This window comes from Otolemur garnettii, unplaced genomic scaffold, assembly GCF_000181295.1.
Source record: "Otolemur garnettii isolate 467f Iridium unplaced genomic scaffold, OtoGar3 scaffold00277, whole genome shotgun sequence".
Lineage (NCBI taxonomy): Eukaryota > Metazoa > Chordata > Mammalia > Primates > Galagidae > Otolemur > Otolemur garnettii.
Genome location: NW_003852672.1, coordinates 283,953 through 300,009, shown reverse-complemented (window position 1 = coordinate 300,009; position 16,057 = coordinate 283,953). Strand labels below are relative to the sequence as shown.

The 16,057-nt window shown below is 53.7% G+C and overlaps 1 protein-coding gene across 3 annotated transcripts in view; it reads left to right on the top strand.

Annotated features, from left to right (window-relative positions):
- Positions 1 to 2,577: 2,577 nt before the first annotated feature.
- Positions 2,578 to 16,057, top strand: part of MAN2A2 (mannosidase alpha class 2A member 2) — a 17,026-nt gene continuing 3,546 nt past the window's right edge. For 2 of the 3 annotated variants that reach the window (XM_012813570.2, XM_003803078.3), the window contains exons 1-19: positions 2,878 to 4,174; positions 4,695 to 4,952; positions 5,022 to 5,166; positions 5,289 to 5,460; positions 5,976 to 6,103; positions 6,348 to 6,521; positions 6,853 to 7,039; positions 9,648 to 9,825; positions 10,121 to 10,323; positions 10,484 to 10,666; positions 10,800 to 10,914; positions 11,117 to 11,184; positions 11,345 to 11,510; positions 11,980 to 12,216; positions 12,424 to 12,546; positions 12,801 to 12,915; positions 13,780 to 13,913; positions 14,089 to 14,230; positions 14,952 to 15,085. In XM_012813570.2, coding sequence (XP_012669024.1) covers positions 4,043 to 4,174; positions 4,695 to 4,952; positions 5,022 to 5,166; positions 5,289 to 5,460; positions 5,976 to 6,103; positions 6,348 to 6,521; positions 6,853 to 7,039; positions 9,648 to 9,825; positions 10,121 to 10,323; positions 10,484 to 10,666; positions 10,800 to 10,914; positions 11,117 to 11,184; positions 11,345 to 11,510; positions 11,980 to 12,216; positions 12,424 to 12,546; positions 12,801 to 12,915; positions 13,780 to 13,913; positions 14,089 to 14,230; positions 14,952 to 15,085 — 2,994 coding nt within the window. In that variant the 5' untranslated portion in view covers positions 2,878 to 4,042. The other variant, XM_023508806.1, reaches the window with a different exon arrangement.

Below are 16,057 nucleotides of genomic sequence, written 5' to 3'. Positions count from 1 at the left end.
GGTGTTGTAGCTGGCACCTGTGGTCCCAGCTACTTGAGAGACTGAGGCAGGAGACTTGCTTGAGCCCAGGAGTTGGAGGTTGCTGTGAGCTATAATGCCACGGCACTCTACCCAGGGGGACAGCTTGAGGCTCTGTCTCAAAAAAAAAAAAAGTATCTAAACTGAAGTATAGAGGGGGGAAAAAAAAGAATGGAAAGAACAGAGTCTAAGAAACATGTGGGACTCTAATACATGAGTAACTGCAGTTACAGAGGAAGAGGAAAGAGGACTTAGGGCCAGAACAAACTGGAAATGATCCAAATATCCACATAGGAATAAGAAAAGACAACAAACCATTGATACATGTGCCAACATTGGTGAATCGCAAAGATGAGTTATGGAAAGAAGGCAGACATGAAAGAATGCTTACTTATGATTCCATTTTATGAAGTTCAAGAATAGGCAAAACTAAGCTACAGTCAAAATAGTGGCTATGTCTGTGGTGTACTGATGGGAAAGCGTGTGAAGAAGTAGGAAAGGCCTACACAGTTCCCTTTAGCCTTATATGTCTCTACGTGGTACACAAAGGCCAGGCTGGACTGCAGTCTGCTCTAAGTCTTGGCAGAATGTGCTGTGATTCCTCCTGAGTGAGGGGAGGTCAGCAGCTCAGAGAGTACATTGCCACAGGGCCACTTCCCTTCCCTCTTTCTAGTTTCAGCTAAAGTGCAGGATAGTCCACCTGGCCCACTGCCTCCCTCAGAGCTCAGCTGCCGGCTATGAAACTACTTGGCTAAAATTTGCTCTTAGCTGCAGAGTGACCTACTACCATGGCTCCTGTCACCTGGTTACTCCAGTTCAGTGTCATTACGTGGAACCGGGAAGCAAGAAGCTGACACCATGTTGGCCTTGCTTTTGCTGTGTGAGTAATAAGCTATCTGGATCCATTTCAGCTTGCTGTCTCCAAATTGGATGAATCTATATCATGTAAGTGTGGCAGTCCCACCTAGAGGTGACAGCAGCAATAGCTGTGGCCTTGTGTTTAGGGGACTGCTTGGCTACTTGACAGACAGGAATCTTTTGGGTAGCTATGAATGCCCTAGGTTTTGATATGTGTGGTGATTATACTTGTGTATATGTTTGTCAAAACTCATCAAGCTGTACACATAAGATTTGTGCCACATACTCTAAGTTATACCTCAATTTTTTTTTTTTTTTTTTTTTGAGACAGAGCCTCAAGCTCTCCCCCTGGGTAGCGTGCCGTGGCATTACAGCTCACAGCAACCTCCAACTCCTGGGCTCAAGCGAGTCTCCTGCCTCCGCCTCCCAAGTAGCTGGGACCACAGGTGCCCGCCACAGCGCCCGGCTATTTTTTGGTTGCAGCCATCATTGTTGTTTGGCGGGTCTGGGCTGGGGATTCGAACTCGCCACCTTAGGTGTACGTGGCTGGCGCCTTAGCCGGTTGAGCTATAGGCGCTGAGCCCCTCAATTTTTTTTTAAAGAACCACCAGAAAACAAAATACAGTTCTTGAAATTTAAGATTATCACCAAAATTAAAATTTCAATAGAAGGACTAGAAAATCTCCCAGAACACAGGCAACATAGGAAGAGACATAAAGGATGATGAGCTCAGTCTAACACCTTGTATCAGTTAGCAAACAAACCTGAGAAGCTATTCCCACCGGCGATAGAAGAAATTGGAATGAAACAATGAGATGCATTTTATATCTGGCTAATCAACTCAAACAAAAAATCTTCAAGCTTATTAATACAGTTTTGGGGGGAGCAACAGAAATCCAAGTGTCATCACTCACTTCAATCCTTCCTCATCTTTTGCCCAGAGAACCTCACTGCTACAAATTCCTCCTAAAGTAACGTCTTCATCTGTTTGGGCCGTTATCGCAAAATACCATAAAATGGTATTCATCAACAACAGAAAGTTACTTTTCACAGTTGTGAGGGTTGGGCGGTCCAAGAGTAAGGTGAGGGTTTGCCTTGTGGGCGCAGAAGGAGCTGCATTCGCGCGCGGGGGAGGGGCTGGCTAACTGCAGTTACTTTTCAAGGACACTAATCCCACTCAAAATCTAATCACCCCAGGTATACCTCCTCGTAATGTTACTTTACGGGTTAAGATTTCAATATATGCATTTGGGGGGTACACATGCAGACCATACCAGATAGTTATTTTAAAAGAAGATAACCATGGAATTCACGGAGATGTTCACTGCAGTATCGTTTATCATTGCTGCAAAATCATAAACAACCTAGATGCCCAGTTAAAAGAAGCACCAAGAAAAGTCCCCGTCTTATCTCCTGGGTGGGAGGAGGAAAGGGTCTCGGTCAATGCCCTCAACCAACGGGCTCCGGCACCAAGGAGGCGAACCATAACTGCGTAAAACTAAGGCCCCCGGGCCGGGACAGGCCCAGGATGCTGGACTCGCGCTCCGCAGTCGGGTTGGGGGGACGTGAGCCGACGTGCAGACAGCGCGCTGGCGACGCTCACTCCAGCGCGACGCTGCGAGGACTGAGTCGCGCGCCCCTCCCGGCCGACGGCGGCTGCGCACTGCGGCCCCGCGGGCAGCACCAGACTCCCGGCCGCACGCGTCGGCAGCGGGACGGAGCGACCGCGGGCAGACGCCGGCTGCAGGCAAGGGCCGCCCAGGCCGACCTTCCATTAGCACCGCTGGGCGCGCGGTCCCCGCCCGCACGCGCTCGGCCCGCAGCGTGAGAGGCTGGCGGGCGGGCGCCGCGGCGCGCGGAGCCGGGGCGGCGAGTGGCGGGCGCCCGCCTGGGTCTGCGTCACTGCCAGCGCGCGGCCGTCGCCCTTGGGCATGTGAGGGCGGCAGCTTGGCCAGCGGAGCCCGTGGCTGCACAGAGGCCACCGCGGACGGTAACGGGCCTGGCGGGTGGGGAGGGTGGGCTCTGGCTGCCCAGCCGCGGTATGGCCTGGACGGCTGGAGCGCGAGCGGCGCTGCGGGGCCGAAGGAGCCCGGAGAGGGCGGGAAGCTAGACTGGGCAGCTGTAGTTAAGGTCCCCGGGGCTGGCAGAGATGGGAGGGTCGGGAGGGGGTGTTGAGCGGGCGGCAGGTGCCTGCCCTCCGACGAGATCCAACTCTTTCTCCGGCTCCACCCACGGTGGCCTGCACCCAGTTCCAAGGGCTAAAAATACTGCCCCAGGCTCCTGAGCGTAATCAGATCGCGCTAAGTAGGGTAAGAGGCAGAGGCCACCAAGCTCCCGGCCCGCAAAGCCACCTCCGGAGTGCGGCCCCGCCTACATCCCACGAGGCAGGTTAGTGGCCTGGGGCGGTAGCGCCAGTCTTCTGAAGTTGCCCCACACCCTGGAAGCCGTGCCTGGCCCTGGCCCTGGCCCTGGGCAGGGGATCTTCAGTAGTATTGAGGGCTTCCCAGCGGTCCCTCAATGCCCTGTAGATTGCAGCTGGAAGTTTCCCACTGCAGAAATCAGTATACTAACCGGGAGAACATACAGGACTTGCTTTATGTTAGAAACATAGGCATTGTTCTTTTTTTTTTTTTTTTTTAAAGAAACGCATTCTGTGTTTCTTGCTGAGAGAGGGCCGGTTACCAGACACGGCTTTAAGTGAGGAGCAGCCTGATGGCAGAGGAGGGGTTTCTCTTTGGGCTCTGGCTATATCTTTTAATCAAACAAAATAGTGACTTTCATTCATTTGAAAGGAGAAACATAATGGCCCAGGAGCCTAAGCAGGTACCTTCTTTCCACAATATCGGTTGTTATGCTGTAAAATAATAAGCAACCAAATGTTGTAGTCTGGTGAACTCTGCAGCCAGAGCTGGGACTCTGTTATGCTGGCCCCTTTTTGTTTGTTTAAATAACATCAGCTGGAGAGCATCATCTCCACCCTAGGGGCAGAGCTGCCACCAGGACTAGCCCTAAATGTAAGTCTTGACCAAGACAATAAAATCAAAGTTGGGTCAGGACCCACATTGGAGTCCGGCATCCTTAGGAACAGCCCTCAGGAACTCACTGGGATTTTGTGTGCTGGAGCTACCGAGGGTGTCTTTCCTGCCAGGTGTGTGTGGAGGCTAGAATGAAGCTGAAAAAGCAGGTGACAGTGTGTGGGGCTGTCATCTTCTGTGTGGCAGTCTTCTCCCTCTACCTCATGCTGGACCGGGTGCAGCACGATCCCACTCGACACCAGAATGGTGGGAACTTCCCCCGGGTGAGTCCTGGTTGCTAATTTCTCATATCTGGGCTCAAGTTACCCTGGGTAGAGAGACAGATCAGCACAGGACAGGAATAGCCCTTCCCAACAACCAGGTTTTATAGAAACCCAAAGCTAAACACAGGGATGGCAAAAAGAAAAGAGGAAGAAAAAAATGGTAGTATGTCTGCCGACGGGACAGCCATGTCCTCCTGAGTTCCTGGCAGACGTTGCTAATTGATTGCAGCATTCTTTCCCATTAATCCTGATGCAGCCTTCTCAGCACAGTGCTCCCAACAGGAAGCACCATTTGTTGAGAGAAGGTTTGTGAGATGGAAACTTTGCCATCAATGGCTAGAGAGGGTGGGTACTCCCAGCTCGCAGTGGTGATGTGCACCATCCATCGCTGTAGGCTTGCACTCTGGCTTTGACTGAGGAGGGAAGGATCATAGTCAGGTCTCGGGAGGTGGACCCCAGGCAGAAACCCTCCCTGTGACATAAGGAGTGGTGGATGATTGCTTTCTGGCTTTTTTTGCAGAGCCAAATTTCTGTGCTCCAAAACCGCATTGAGCAGCTGGAGCAGCTGTTGGAGGAGAACCATGAGATCATCAGCCACATCAAGCACTCCGTGCTGGAGCTCACAGCCAACGCAGAGGGCCCGCCTGCCCTGCTGCCCTACTACACAGCAAATGGCTCCTGGGTGGTACCTCCAGAGCCTCGGCCCAGCTTCTTATCCATCTCCCCTCAGGACTGCCAGTTTGCTTTAGGGAGCCGGGGCCAGAAGCCAGAGCTGCAGGTAAGAGTCAGAGCTGGCAGGGACCTCAGTGACTGCATGTTGGGTGCTAAGCTGTGTGTCTGCCTGTAGATGCTCGCTGTGTCAGAGGAATTGCCATTTGACAACGTGGAGGGCGGTGTGTGGAGGCAAGGCTTTGACATCTCCTATGGTCCACATGACTGGGATGCTGAGGATCTGCAGGTGTTTGTGGTTCCCCACTCCCACAATGACCCAGGTGAGGGTCCTGCAGACCCCTGGGACCTGGGGTGTGGACTGGGCTTTCTGGTAGCCAGGGTAAGAGGGGGACAACTGAAGAAGATGGTGGTGTCCTCAGGGGACCCTGCGTTGGTTCCCTAGGCTGGATCAAGACCTTTGATAAGTACTACACAGAGCAGACCCAGCACATTCTCAATAGCATGGTGTCCAAGCTGCAAGAGGACCCCCGGCGACGCTTCCTCTGGGCAGAAGTCTCCTTCTTTGCCAAGTGGTGGGACAACATCAGTGCCCAAAAGAGAGCAGCAGTCCGCAGGCCAGTGTGTCCCTTGGGAGGCACGGGGGTAGGGAGGATATAATGTCTTAAGTCTAGGCCTGTCAAGCAGTGGGTGCCAAGGTAGCAGGAAGAGGCAAGGGACCCAGTGCAGATGATAGTGGAGGTTGCTGGTATTAGTTGTCACAAGTTGTGTGAGCATAAGCAAAGAGAGACCGGTAGCCTTACCCCAGGAAGCATGGGCCAGATAGAGGGCCAGTGTGTGTTGTCCTGGGCCTGGGTTTGGGTGAGGTGGCTGAGGGAGGCCCTGACATCTGGTTATCAGGACTGGGGGAAGTGTCCCTGTGCTGTGCTGAGTGTGAGTTCACTTGTGAGTTGTCACAGGTTGTGTGAGCATAAGCAAAGAGAGACAATGGCCTTACCCCAGGAAGCACGGGCCAGATAGAGGGCCAGTGTGTATTGTCCTGGGCCTGGGTTTGGGTGAGGCCCTGACATCTGGTTATCAGGACTGGGGGAAGGGTCCCTGTGCCGTGCTGAGTGTGAGTTCTTAACTGTAGGTTGGTGGGAAATGGGCAACTGGAGATTGCCACAGGGGGCTGGGTGATGCCTGACGAGGCCAACTCCCACTACTTTGCACTGATTGACCAACTCATTGAAGGACACCAGTGGTTGGAGAGAAACCTTGGTAAGTCCAGGCCTGGTGCAGGGATCTGCCCAAAGAGCTGGGCCCAGAGTGTCACAGAAGGGTGCTGTGAGGCACAGGGGTTGGCAGGAGCTGTGGTTTCTAGGTTAATTCAACTAGTATGGGGCTGGTGCAGTGGCATCTGTCCACGGCCCGCTGAAGCAAGAGCCAGGGGCCCAGCACCCAGGAGGCAGAGAGGCTGGACCCTAAGGTGTTTGGGCTTCTCTGGCTCCCATGCCCTGCCTAGGTACAACCCCACGCTCTGCCTGGGCAGTGGACCCCTTTGGATACAGCTCCACCATGCCCTACCTGCTGCGCCGTGCCAACCTGACCAGCATGCTGATCCAGAGGGTGCATTATGCCATCAAGAAGCACTTTGCCGCCACCCACAGCCTGGAGTTCATGTGGAGGCAGACATGGGGTAAGGCCAGGTAGGGTTGAGGGGTCACAGTGGCATAGTCTTCACTGCAGAAGAGCAGGGATGTCAGGGCAGCCCACAGGTGTCAGTGCAGAGTGTCAGGGTAGTCTCGCATTTGGTTAGGGGAGGAACATGCTCTGGCCTCTGCAGGGCCTGCTGCTTGTCCTGAAGGAGCTATGGGCTCCAGGGCCTTTGTACCCTGTGCCACCCTGCATGTCTTCCCTGGCCTTGAGCTGGGTCACAGCCTCACCACCTGTTACAGGTCTGCCTTAAGCCTGAGCAGGTTCTGACTCCAGCAGCTGTGTGTTGGCAGCTGACTTTTTGTCCTCTACAGACCCAGACTCCAGCACAGACATCTTCTGCCACATGATGCCCTTCTACAGCTATGACATCCCTCACACCTGTGGTCCAGACCCCAAGATCTGCTGCCAGTTTGATTTCAAACGCCTGCCTGGTGGACGCATCAACTGCCCTTGGAAGGTGCCACCCCGGGCCATCACAGAGGCCAACATAGCAGAGAGGTGCCTGCTTCCAGCCCTAGGCTGAATGTGGTGTTGTGATCTTATTCCACAGAGGACCCAGGCTCTGGTCCAGCCATGGGGGCTGCATGATGCAGACCACATTTGGAAAATGGAGGGTTTGCTCAGGTTGTGAATTCAGGCCTTGGCAGCTTCAGTGCTGGCTCCTAACTAAGTCTCTCTGGAAACCTGGGATGGCTCTAAGCAGTTCCCTCTTCCAGAATGCTTTTATTTTCCTAAATTAGTATGTTTTCCTGTGTTCTGACAAATTGCCAGAACCAGTGACTAACTGAAAGACTCTCAAATTCAGAATAGCTCCTTACAAACTTGAGACTAACGTGGCTTCATGTAGCTCAAGTATTCTGACCTGGCTGTAAGTCAGCCAGGGTCCACAGGGCCCAGTGGACCTGGGGCTCATTCTCATCCACATTTGGTCCCACCAAACAGCCTCCACCTCTGAGAAAACAGATTTTTTCCCTTGAGAGAATCATCAGGGACCCCTATAGATGTCACTCTTGCTGAAATCATCACCCCCTCTGCCCCTTGGAAATTGCTGGTTAAGAGCAATCTAAACAGCGTTTTAGCCAGAATAAGTTGAACTGGTTTTCATGTTGCAATATCTGGTTTCCATGATGTCCGAGAAGAGAAACATGACCAAAAGGAAAAGAAAGTGGTCTTTTATTTCCAGAAATCTAAATGCTAATTCCAGGCAAGTGGGTTGGGCTCTGTAGGTATGATTTTTTTTGAAAGCAGCAGCTGTGCTCAGTGAGGCTGGCCCCCATTGACAAGAGAATAAGCCAGTAAAGAGAGAACTTTATTTTCTTCTTTGAAAGGTTTGCTACACTCGTGAATTAGGGAAAGTGGTAGTGGAGCAGTTTTCTCTTGGGAACAAACTAGAAAAGTGGAAGCTAGGTGGTGTAGTTAAGAAGATTAGTGACTGAACTGTGATGCTCCTAACATGATAACTGACAGGTCAGTCTAAAGATAGGAAGGGGCTTCTGATGTGCTGTAGGGTCTGTTTTTCTGTTGATGTTGGTAGTAATTTAGATGAGAAGGAAAACAATAAATGTTATATATAGTCCTGTTATGTGTCAGGCACTATTCTAAGTGCTTGACAAATTTTCTTTCTTTCTTTTTTTTTTTTTTTTTTTTGAAGCTAAGTCTTGCGTTGTCACCTGGGCTAGAGTACAGTGGCCTTAGGCCAGCTCATAGCAACCTTAGTCTTTTGGGCTCAGCCTCTGGAGTAGCTGAGACTATAGGCACCCACCATGACACCTGACTAGTTTTTCTATTTTTAGTAGAGACGGGTCTCACTCTTGCTCACACTGGGGTCAAACTCCTGAGCTCAAGCAATCCACCTGCCTTGGCCTCCCAGAGTGCTGGGATTGCAGGCGTGAGCCACCGTGCCTGGCCTCATTTGTTTCATTCCAGTTCTCATTATGTTATGTGGGTACACATTGATTGTATCCTCATTTTACTAGAAACCAAGGCTCAGAGAGGTTAAGTCACATATCTAAGACTGTGGGCAGAGCTGGAGCTGGTATGACGTGCTCTGGAGCCCAGGCTCCTGCCTTCACTATTGTTCAGTGTCAATAACTGGTGGGCAACATGGAGCTGGAGTGGCAGAACCAGGATCCTGGAAAATCCCAGCAGGTTGGGATGTGGGTCCCATCTAACCAGATGAGAGTTATTAGATATAAATGTAAGGTTCTTCCCTTAGCTTCAGAAAAATAAACATGAAAGTTCAGAATAATAGAAGATACCTCGCTGAGCAACACACACAGGAAACATGGTGATGGGCAGGTGCAGTATGAGGGACAGCAGGGCTGCTGTAGGTGCATGGCAAACACATGCTGCTCCCATGGCAGTGCAGGCCCCTCCAAGGGGTGCAGTTCTGTCTTCCCTTTGGGCATTGGCTCACCCTGGACTCCTGTATCCAGTGGTGGGCCTCTGACTCTAAGGGACATTGGCGAGAGAACCACTGGTGAGCAGATTGTAAACTGTCATGTGGAGACCAGATAGAAACCACACAGGAAGGGGAGCACACCCTGCTGTATGTGAGGGTAATAATGTGGAAGGAGGACTGGTATGTCCCAGGCAGTGACAAAGGACATAAGTGGGGTCAGGTAATCAAAGCTGTCAGTCACAGCCTAGCATAAGAAAGACCTCTCCACGGTGGTGCCTGTGGCTCAGTGAGTAGGGCGCTGGCCCCATATAGCAAGGGTGGCAGGTTTGAACCCGGCCCCAGCCAAACTGCAACAAAAAGTAGCCAGGCATTGTGGCGGACACCTGTAGTCCCAGCTACTTGGGAGGCTGAGGCTAGAGAATTGCCTAAGCCCAGGAGTTGGAGGTTGCTGTGAGCTGTGACACCATGGCACTCTACCGAGGGCGACAAAATGAGACTCTGTCTCTAAAATAAAAAAGACAGACCTCTCCAGTTGGAGAGAACGCTGGGTTCCCCTGGGGCTGAGTGTCCTGTCTTGGGAGGTGTCTACAGCAAGCCAGATGACTCTTCAGTGGGGGGTTTCAGAGAAACTAACTCTCAGGGACCTCTACTTGGTGGCCTTTTACCACTGACACTTCATGTGGGCACGTGTATTTCCTGCTCCAGGGCAGCCCTGCTCCTAGACCAGTACCGGAAGAAATCCCGGCTGTTCCGAAGCAATGTCCTTCTGGTGCCTCTTGGTGATGACTTCCGATATGACAAGCCGCAGGAGTGGGATGCCCAGTTCTTTAACTACCAGCGGCTTTTTGACTTCTTCAGTAGCAGGCCTGACCTCCATGTGCAGGTGTGAGGGCTCTGTGGGACCTCCTGGTTAGGGGCAGGGTAGGGGCATCTGCAGGGCTGCTGCTTTCCCCTTCCTGTGAACATCTGTGCTCTGGCTCCCAGCTTCAAAGAAGAGGCTCTTTCTAGGCCTTGGAAAGCATTTGCTCACAAGTCCCCTTTTGTGTTAGGCCCAGAAGGTTAGGGTGCACAGTCCTGCCTCTCCCAGGCAGAGTTCCTGCCCCAACCCTCAGCTGTAGCACTGGTGGCCAAAATTTCCAGGAGTTTCTAGCACTGATGGGCTTTTGGTGTCCCTACAGGCCCAGTTTGGCACCCTGTCTGACTATTTTGATGCTTTGTACAAGAGGACAGGGGTGGAGCCAGGGGCCCAGCCTCCAGGGTTTCCTGTGCTGAGCGGGGATTTCTTCTCCTACGCGGACCGGGAGGATCATTACTGGACAGGCTACTACACTTCCCGGCCTTTCTACAAGAGCTTAGACCGTGTCCTGGAAGCCCACCTACGGTGAGTCCCTACCCACTTCCTACTGAAGGGCTCAGAGTAGCCTTTAGGGTTCCAGGGGACAGGATTGGCTCTGAAGGGAATGGCTGCGCCAAGGCCTAGGCAGGCAGATTGGTTGGGCCTGGGGAGGGTGGGCAGGCTGCTAACTGCTCTCTTTGGGCAGGGGGGCAGAGATTCTGTATAGCCTGGCTGTAGCTCACGCCCGCCGCTCTGGACTGGCTGGCCAGTACCCACTGTCTGACTTCACCCTTCTGACGGAGGCTCGGCGTACCCTGGGGCTCTTCCAGCACCACGACGCCATCACAGGCACTGCCAAGGAGGCAGTGGTAGTGGACTACGGGGTCAGGTGGGGTCTCTTTCCCCATCAACTCTGCAGCAACCCCATTGCCAAAGAAAGGGTGTGGCGGGTGGTCAATGGGCAGACCTGCTGAAGGTCTCCCTGTGGTCACCCTCTGCCTGGTCCCCTGCCCCACCTGCAGGCTTCTGCGCTCGCTTGTCAGCCTGAAGCGGGTCATCATCAACGCGGCCCACTACCTGGTGCTGGGGGACAGGGGGGCCTACCACTTTGACCCAGAGGTGCCCTTCCTCCAAATGGTGAGGGGGACTCTACCTGGGGGGACCCCTGGCACATGCAGGTCCCATCCTGAGAGCTGTAGGATGAGGGTGCTCACCTCTTCCCCACCCTGGGGTGAGTCCTATGTCCAGTGTAGCTGGTAGGCCACAACCAGGACAGGTGGGGGTGGGGAGAAGGCGGAGCTCCATGGTGGCTCTTCCTTTCCTACCTTCCTAATTCCAGGATGACACTCGCTTAAGTCACGATGCCCTGCCGGAGCGCACAGTGATCCAGCTGGATTCCTCACCCAGGTGAGCCGGACTAGGTCAGATATGGAGACAAAGCCCCTACTTGACTCCCAGCCCCTCCCGCCCCACTTACTGGGCTATCTCAGGACTCTTGGCCTGGCTGTGGGGCCTGCTTCCACTGCCTGGGAGTGGCCACCTCCTGGTCAGTTCCCTCCATGCACAGGTTTGTGGTGCTGTTCAACCCGCTGGAGCATGAGCGGCTCAGTGTGGTGTCCCTGCTGGTTAACTCACCCCGCGTTCGTGTCCTTTCGGAAGATGGTCAGCCTCTAGCTGTGCAGATTGGCATGTATTGGAGCTCTGCTACTGAGGTGGTCCCTGATGTCTTCCAGGTGAGCTGGGTCTCCACAGGCAGGCCTAGCCTCAGCCTTCTGTGCCTGTTGTCGCCCCCACCCTGCCCACCAACCCGAGTTTCCCACCCCCTTCCTGGGGCCCTCTCTCTCCCCAGGCTAGGGCTGACTGTCTCAGAGATAGGGATGGCCCAGAGGACAGTCACTCCCGGAATCTGAGTCTGTCCTTGGAAGGGAGAAGTGGGTCTGGAAAGGACAATAGTAAAAACAGCCGTGATGACACTCTATTGTTAATTTACCCAGCATTTATCAAAGGCTGCCTGTGTGTTCACAGTTCCCTGTGTGCTCACAGCTCCCAGTCTTAGACATTATCTAAGTCTCCAAGTCTGATGAAGAGGAAGGGTAGATAATGTCTTGCCATTGTTAGGAGGGGATGGAGGCCCTAGTGGTTTCAGGCCCCTGCACCACAAGCCACATATGTTTCTTGCATCGTGTCCTCCCATGCCCACAGGTGTCTGTGCCCATCCGCCTGCCAGCCTTGGGCCTGGGTGTGCTGCAGCTGCACCTGGGGCTGGATGGGCACCGCACCCTGCCCTCCTCTGTGCGTGTCTACCTGCACGGCCGGCAGCTGTCCATCAGCAGGCACGAAGCATTCCCTCTCCGCATCATTGAGTCTGCCTCCAGTGACTTCACCCTCAGCAACCGCTACATGCAGTTCTGGTTCTCAGGCCTTACTGGGCTCCTCAAGGTAAAGGGCTAGGGGCAGCTGCAGGGTATATGTGTCAGTGGTTGAGCAGAGCTATGAGTATGTTGCCTCCTTGTATGGGGCCATTTCAGCTCAAATCTGGCAGCAGAGGAAGCTGGGCATGACTCAAGGGAAGTTACTCTGCCCTCTCAGGAGGCAGGCCTGACATGCTGGTATGGGGCCAGGGGTCAGGGCTATATTTTTTGGCAGAGCATCCGAAGGGTGGATGAGGAGCCAGAGCAGCAGGTGGACATGGAATTCCTTGTCTATGGCACCCGTGCATCCAAAGACAAGAGTGGAGCCTACCTCTTCCTGCCTGATGGTGAGGCCAAGGTACATTAAATATGCACAAACGACTTGCAGGCCCTGGGCAATCTCACCAGTGAGCAGGCAGGAGGGGACACGGGCCTTTGTCCAGGCTGCCTGCCTGCCTCTATGTCTCCTGGGAGGTGGCTAGGCACCTCTGACTGGGGCTGTGGGGCCAGGGCTTGATAGGAATGAGTACTTCTCCAGCTGGACCCTGGGCTGGCACCACCCTGCTTGGCTCTCTGTGCTGTGGGTTCAGCAGCCATTTACTCTTTTCCCAGCCCTACGTCCCCAAGGAGCCCCCAGTGCTTCGTGTCACTGAAGGCCCTTTCTTCTCAGAGGTGGCTGTGTACTATGAACACGTTCACCAGATGGTCCGTCTCTATAACGTGCCAGGTGAGCTGTGCAGGTGAGGAATGCTTGGTCTGGAAGGAGGTGTAGGCCCCACAGGCTGTAGCACATCCCTACCCCTTCTCTGTTTATACACACCTGTTCCCAGCACCTGTCATTTTTTTTTTAATTTAATTAATTTATTTTTTGAGGCAGTTTCACTTTGTAACTCTTGATAGAGTGCCATGGCATCATAGCTCATAACAATCTCAAACTCTTGAGTTCAAGTGATCCTCTTGCCTCAGCCTCCTGAGTAGCTGGGACTACAGGCACCTGTCACAACACCCAGCTATTTTTAGAGACTTGGTCTCGCTCTTGCTCAGGCTGTTCTCAGACTCCTGAGCTCAAGTGATCCACCTGCCTCAGCCTCCCAGAGTGCTGGCATTACAGGCAGGAGCTACCGCACCCAGCTCCTATGTGTCATTTCTTTTTTTTTTGAGATAGAGCCTCAAGCTGTCCCCCTGGGTAGAGTGCTGTGGCATCACAGCTCACAGCAACCTCCAACTCCTGGGCTCAAGCAAACCTCTGCCTCCCAAGTAGCTGGGACCACAGGCGCCTGCTGCAATGCCCGGCTATTTTTTTTTTTTTTTTTTTTTGGTTGTAGCCGTCATTGTTGTTTGGTGGGCCTGGGCTGGATTCGAACCCGCCACCTTAGGTGTATGTGGCTGGCACCTTAGCCACTTGAGCCACAGGCGCCGAGCCCTATGTGTCATTTCTGACAGGGATGCTTGGTTCTTCTGGAGAAAAGGTCATCTAAAAGCACCCTGAGGATATCCTGGGAGGCTAGGAGGCTCCATGCTCTTCCAGCCCAGTCTAAGGCTGTGGCTTCTCCTTACACTTTGCCACTGTCCCCCCTTGCTCTGTGTCCAGGGGTGGAGGGTCTGTCTCTGGACGTGTCTTTGCTGGTGGACATCCGGGACTATGTTAACAAGGAGTTGGCCCTGCGCGTCCACACGGACATTGAGAGCCAGGGTACCTTCTTCACAGATCTCAATGGCTTTCAGGTGACTCCTGGGGACCTCATAGAGCAGAACTTGAGCTGTGGCTTTGCCTCTGTCACAGCCCCGGGGGGTGGTCTGCCCTGATGAGAAAGAGGAATCAGAGGTGAGAATGATGAGGGGTGCCTTCAGCCTGGGGGCCTCTTGAGGTTGGTCTTGACATGCTGGCCTTCCCCTGTAGGTACAGCCTCGGCGGTATCTGAAAAAGCTACCCCTGCAGGCCAATTTCTACCCCATGCCAGTCATGGCCTACATCCAGGATGCACAGAAACGCCTCACGCTGCACACGGCCCAGGCCCTGGGTGTCTCTAGCCTCAGAGACGGTGAGCAGAAAGCAGGGGCTCTGCAGAGGGTACATGACAAGAAGCCCATTTCCCACCTTTAAGGTCATACCATGCTGTTGGCCTCCCTCACCTCTTTGCCGCTTGCCTTACATCCCCATTTGGAGAAGGGCAAGCCATTCGCAGTTCCCAGCGCTCACTGCAGCATAATAGGAAGTCAGGCCGCTGCTGTCACCTGTCCCCTGGTGGAGGCATCCGGGTAATGAGTGTCTTATCAGATCCCCTCAAGAAGTGTGGAGTGTTGAACGGTGATTCTCAACTGAGGTGTGCAGCCCCCATCCTTTATCCAGGAGCAAGAGTAGGGACAGCTTGAAAATGTGCTCTGTGTTATATAGGATGTGTATGGATTGTTTTCCCAGTAATGACCCTTAAAAGAGAGGATGACAAAACAAGGGCATGAGAAGCACCATCCTGGGGTTAGACCTGGCCAGCTGGACAGTTCCAGATGGCTTCCGTATCCTCAAAGCAAAGTGAGCAGTGTGCACTTGGTGGCCTCAGAGGCCCTTGAGATGCTCTATCCATGCCTTTACGAAGCACTGAGATGAGAGTGCCAGCCAGCACTGTGTGTGTGGCACAGTGGCACCTATGGGGGCCTGACTCCCTGCAGACACAGGGAGGGGTGCGGCCCTGTCTGCTGGGAGCAGCTCAGAGTCTTTGGGGCTAGGGGTGGCAGGCTGGGGCTCACAGTGGACTCTGCCCCCAGGCCAGCTGGAGGTGATTCTGGACCGGCGCCTGATGCAGGATGACAACCGGGGCTTAGGCCAAGGGCTCAAGGACAACAAGAGGACCCACAGCAGCTTCCGCCTGCTGTTGGAACGGCGAGCCATAGGCACTGAGGTAGACCTGGGCCTGCTGCCAGGAGCCAGGCCACACTGGTCCCCATGGGTGGCCCTGGGAGTTTCAGCCTAGGACTTGAGCATTGCTGGTGGTGGGCAGGGGGTAGAGACAGTGGGGCTTATTTCCAGGAATGGGGCAGTGTGGTGTTTGCTGACCCATCTTATGCAGCTTGGCCCTTCCTCCCCCAGTAGGGCTCTGTCCCCTGTGCCCCACGTGCCCATCCCCTGCTATGTTCGTGCTGCCCTCCTCTGCCCTGCTCTGGCCCAGGCATGTTCTGACCTACTCCAGCCCTGCTCATCCCATGGTTTGCTTTGCCCCCACTAGTTTGACTTTTTCTCCAAACTGGCAGCCATGTTTAGGCCCAGTGACCCAGAGATGAGGGCTGGCGGGGTACAGGGACTTGTGGGAGCAAGATGTCACTCAGTTGCCAGGGTCTGTAGCTCCGTCACTCTTTCATCAAGTGGATGCTGAGTGTGTACTTAGCTGTTTAACTGGGAGGAACATGATTGAGCACAGCTCCACCTCTGCCAGCTCACTCAGGAGCAGGTGGGAGACACTGTGTCCATGGGTCCTGAGAACAAGATGATGTTGCTCCTGGGGCGGCGCCTGTGGCTCAAGGAGTAGGGCGCCAGCCCCATATACTGGGGGTGGCACGTTCAAACCCAGCCCCAACCAGAAACTGCAAAAAAAAAATGATGCTGTTGCTCCAGAAATGAGAAGCAGCTTCCTGGAGGTGTCATCTAAGCTCAGCTTTGAAGTACGCAATGTGGTTTGAACCCAGGACCCAGCTGGGACACAGGAAGGACAGTACACATAGGGGGCACAGTGATTTTATCAGTTAGACAAGAGCTGCGTAAGCATAGCAGTCACCGTGCAGTGCGCCCATGCAAAGTAATAAAACAGAATCACACAAGATACTTTGCTTTTTCATCACATGGCCATGTTCCAAGTGCTTAGGAGTTCAGTGGCTGC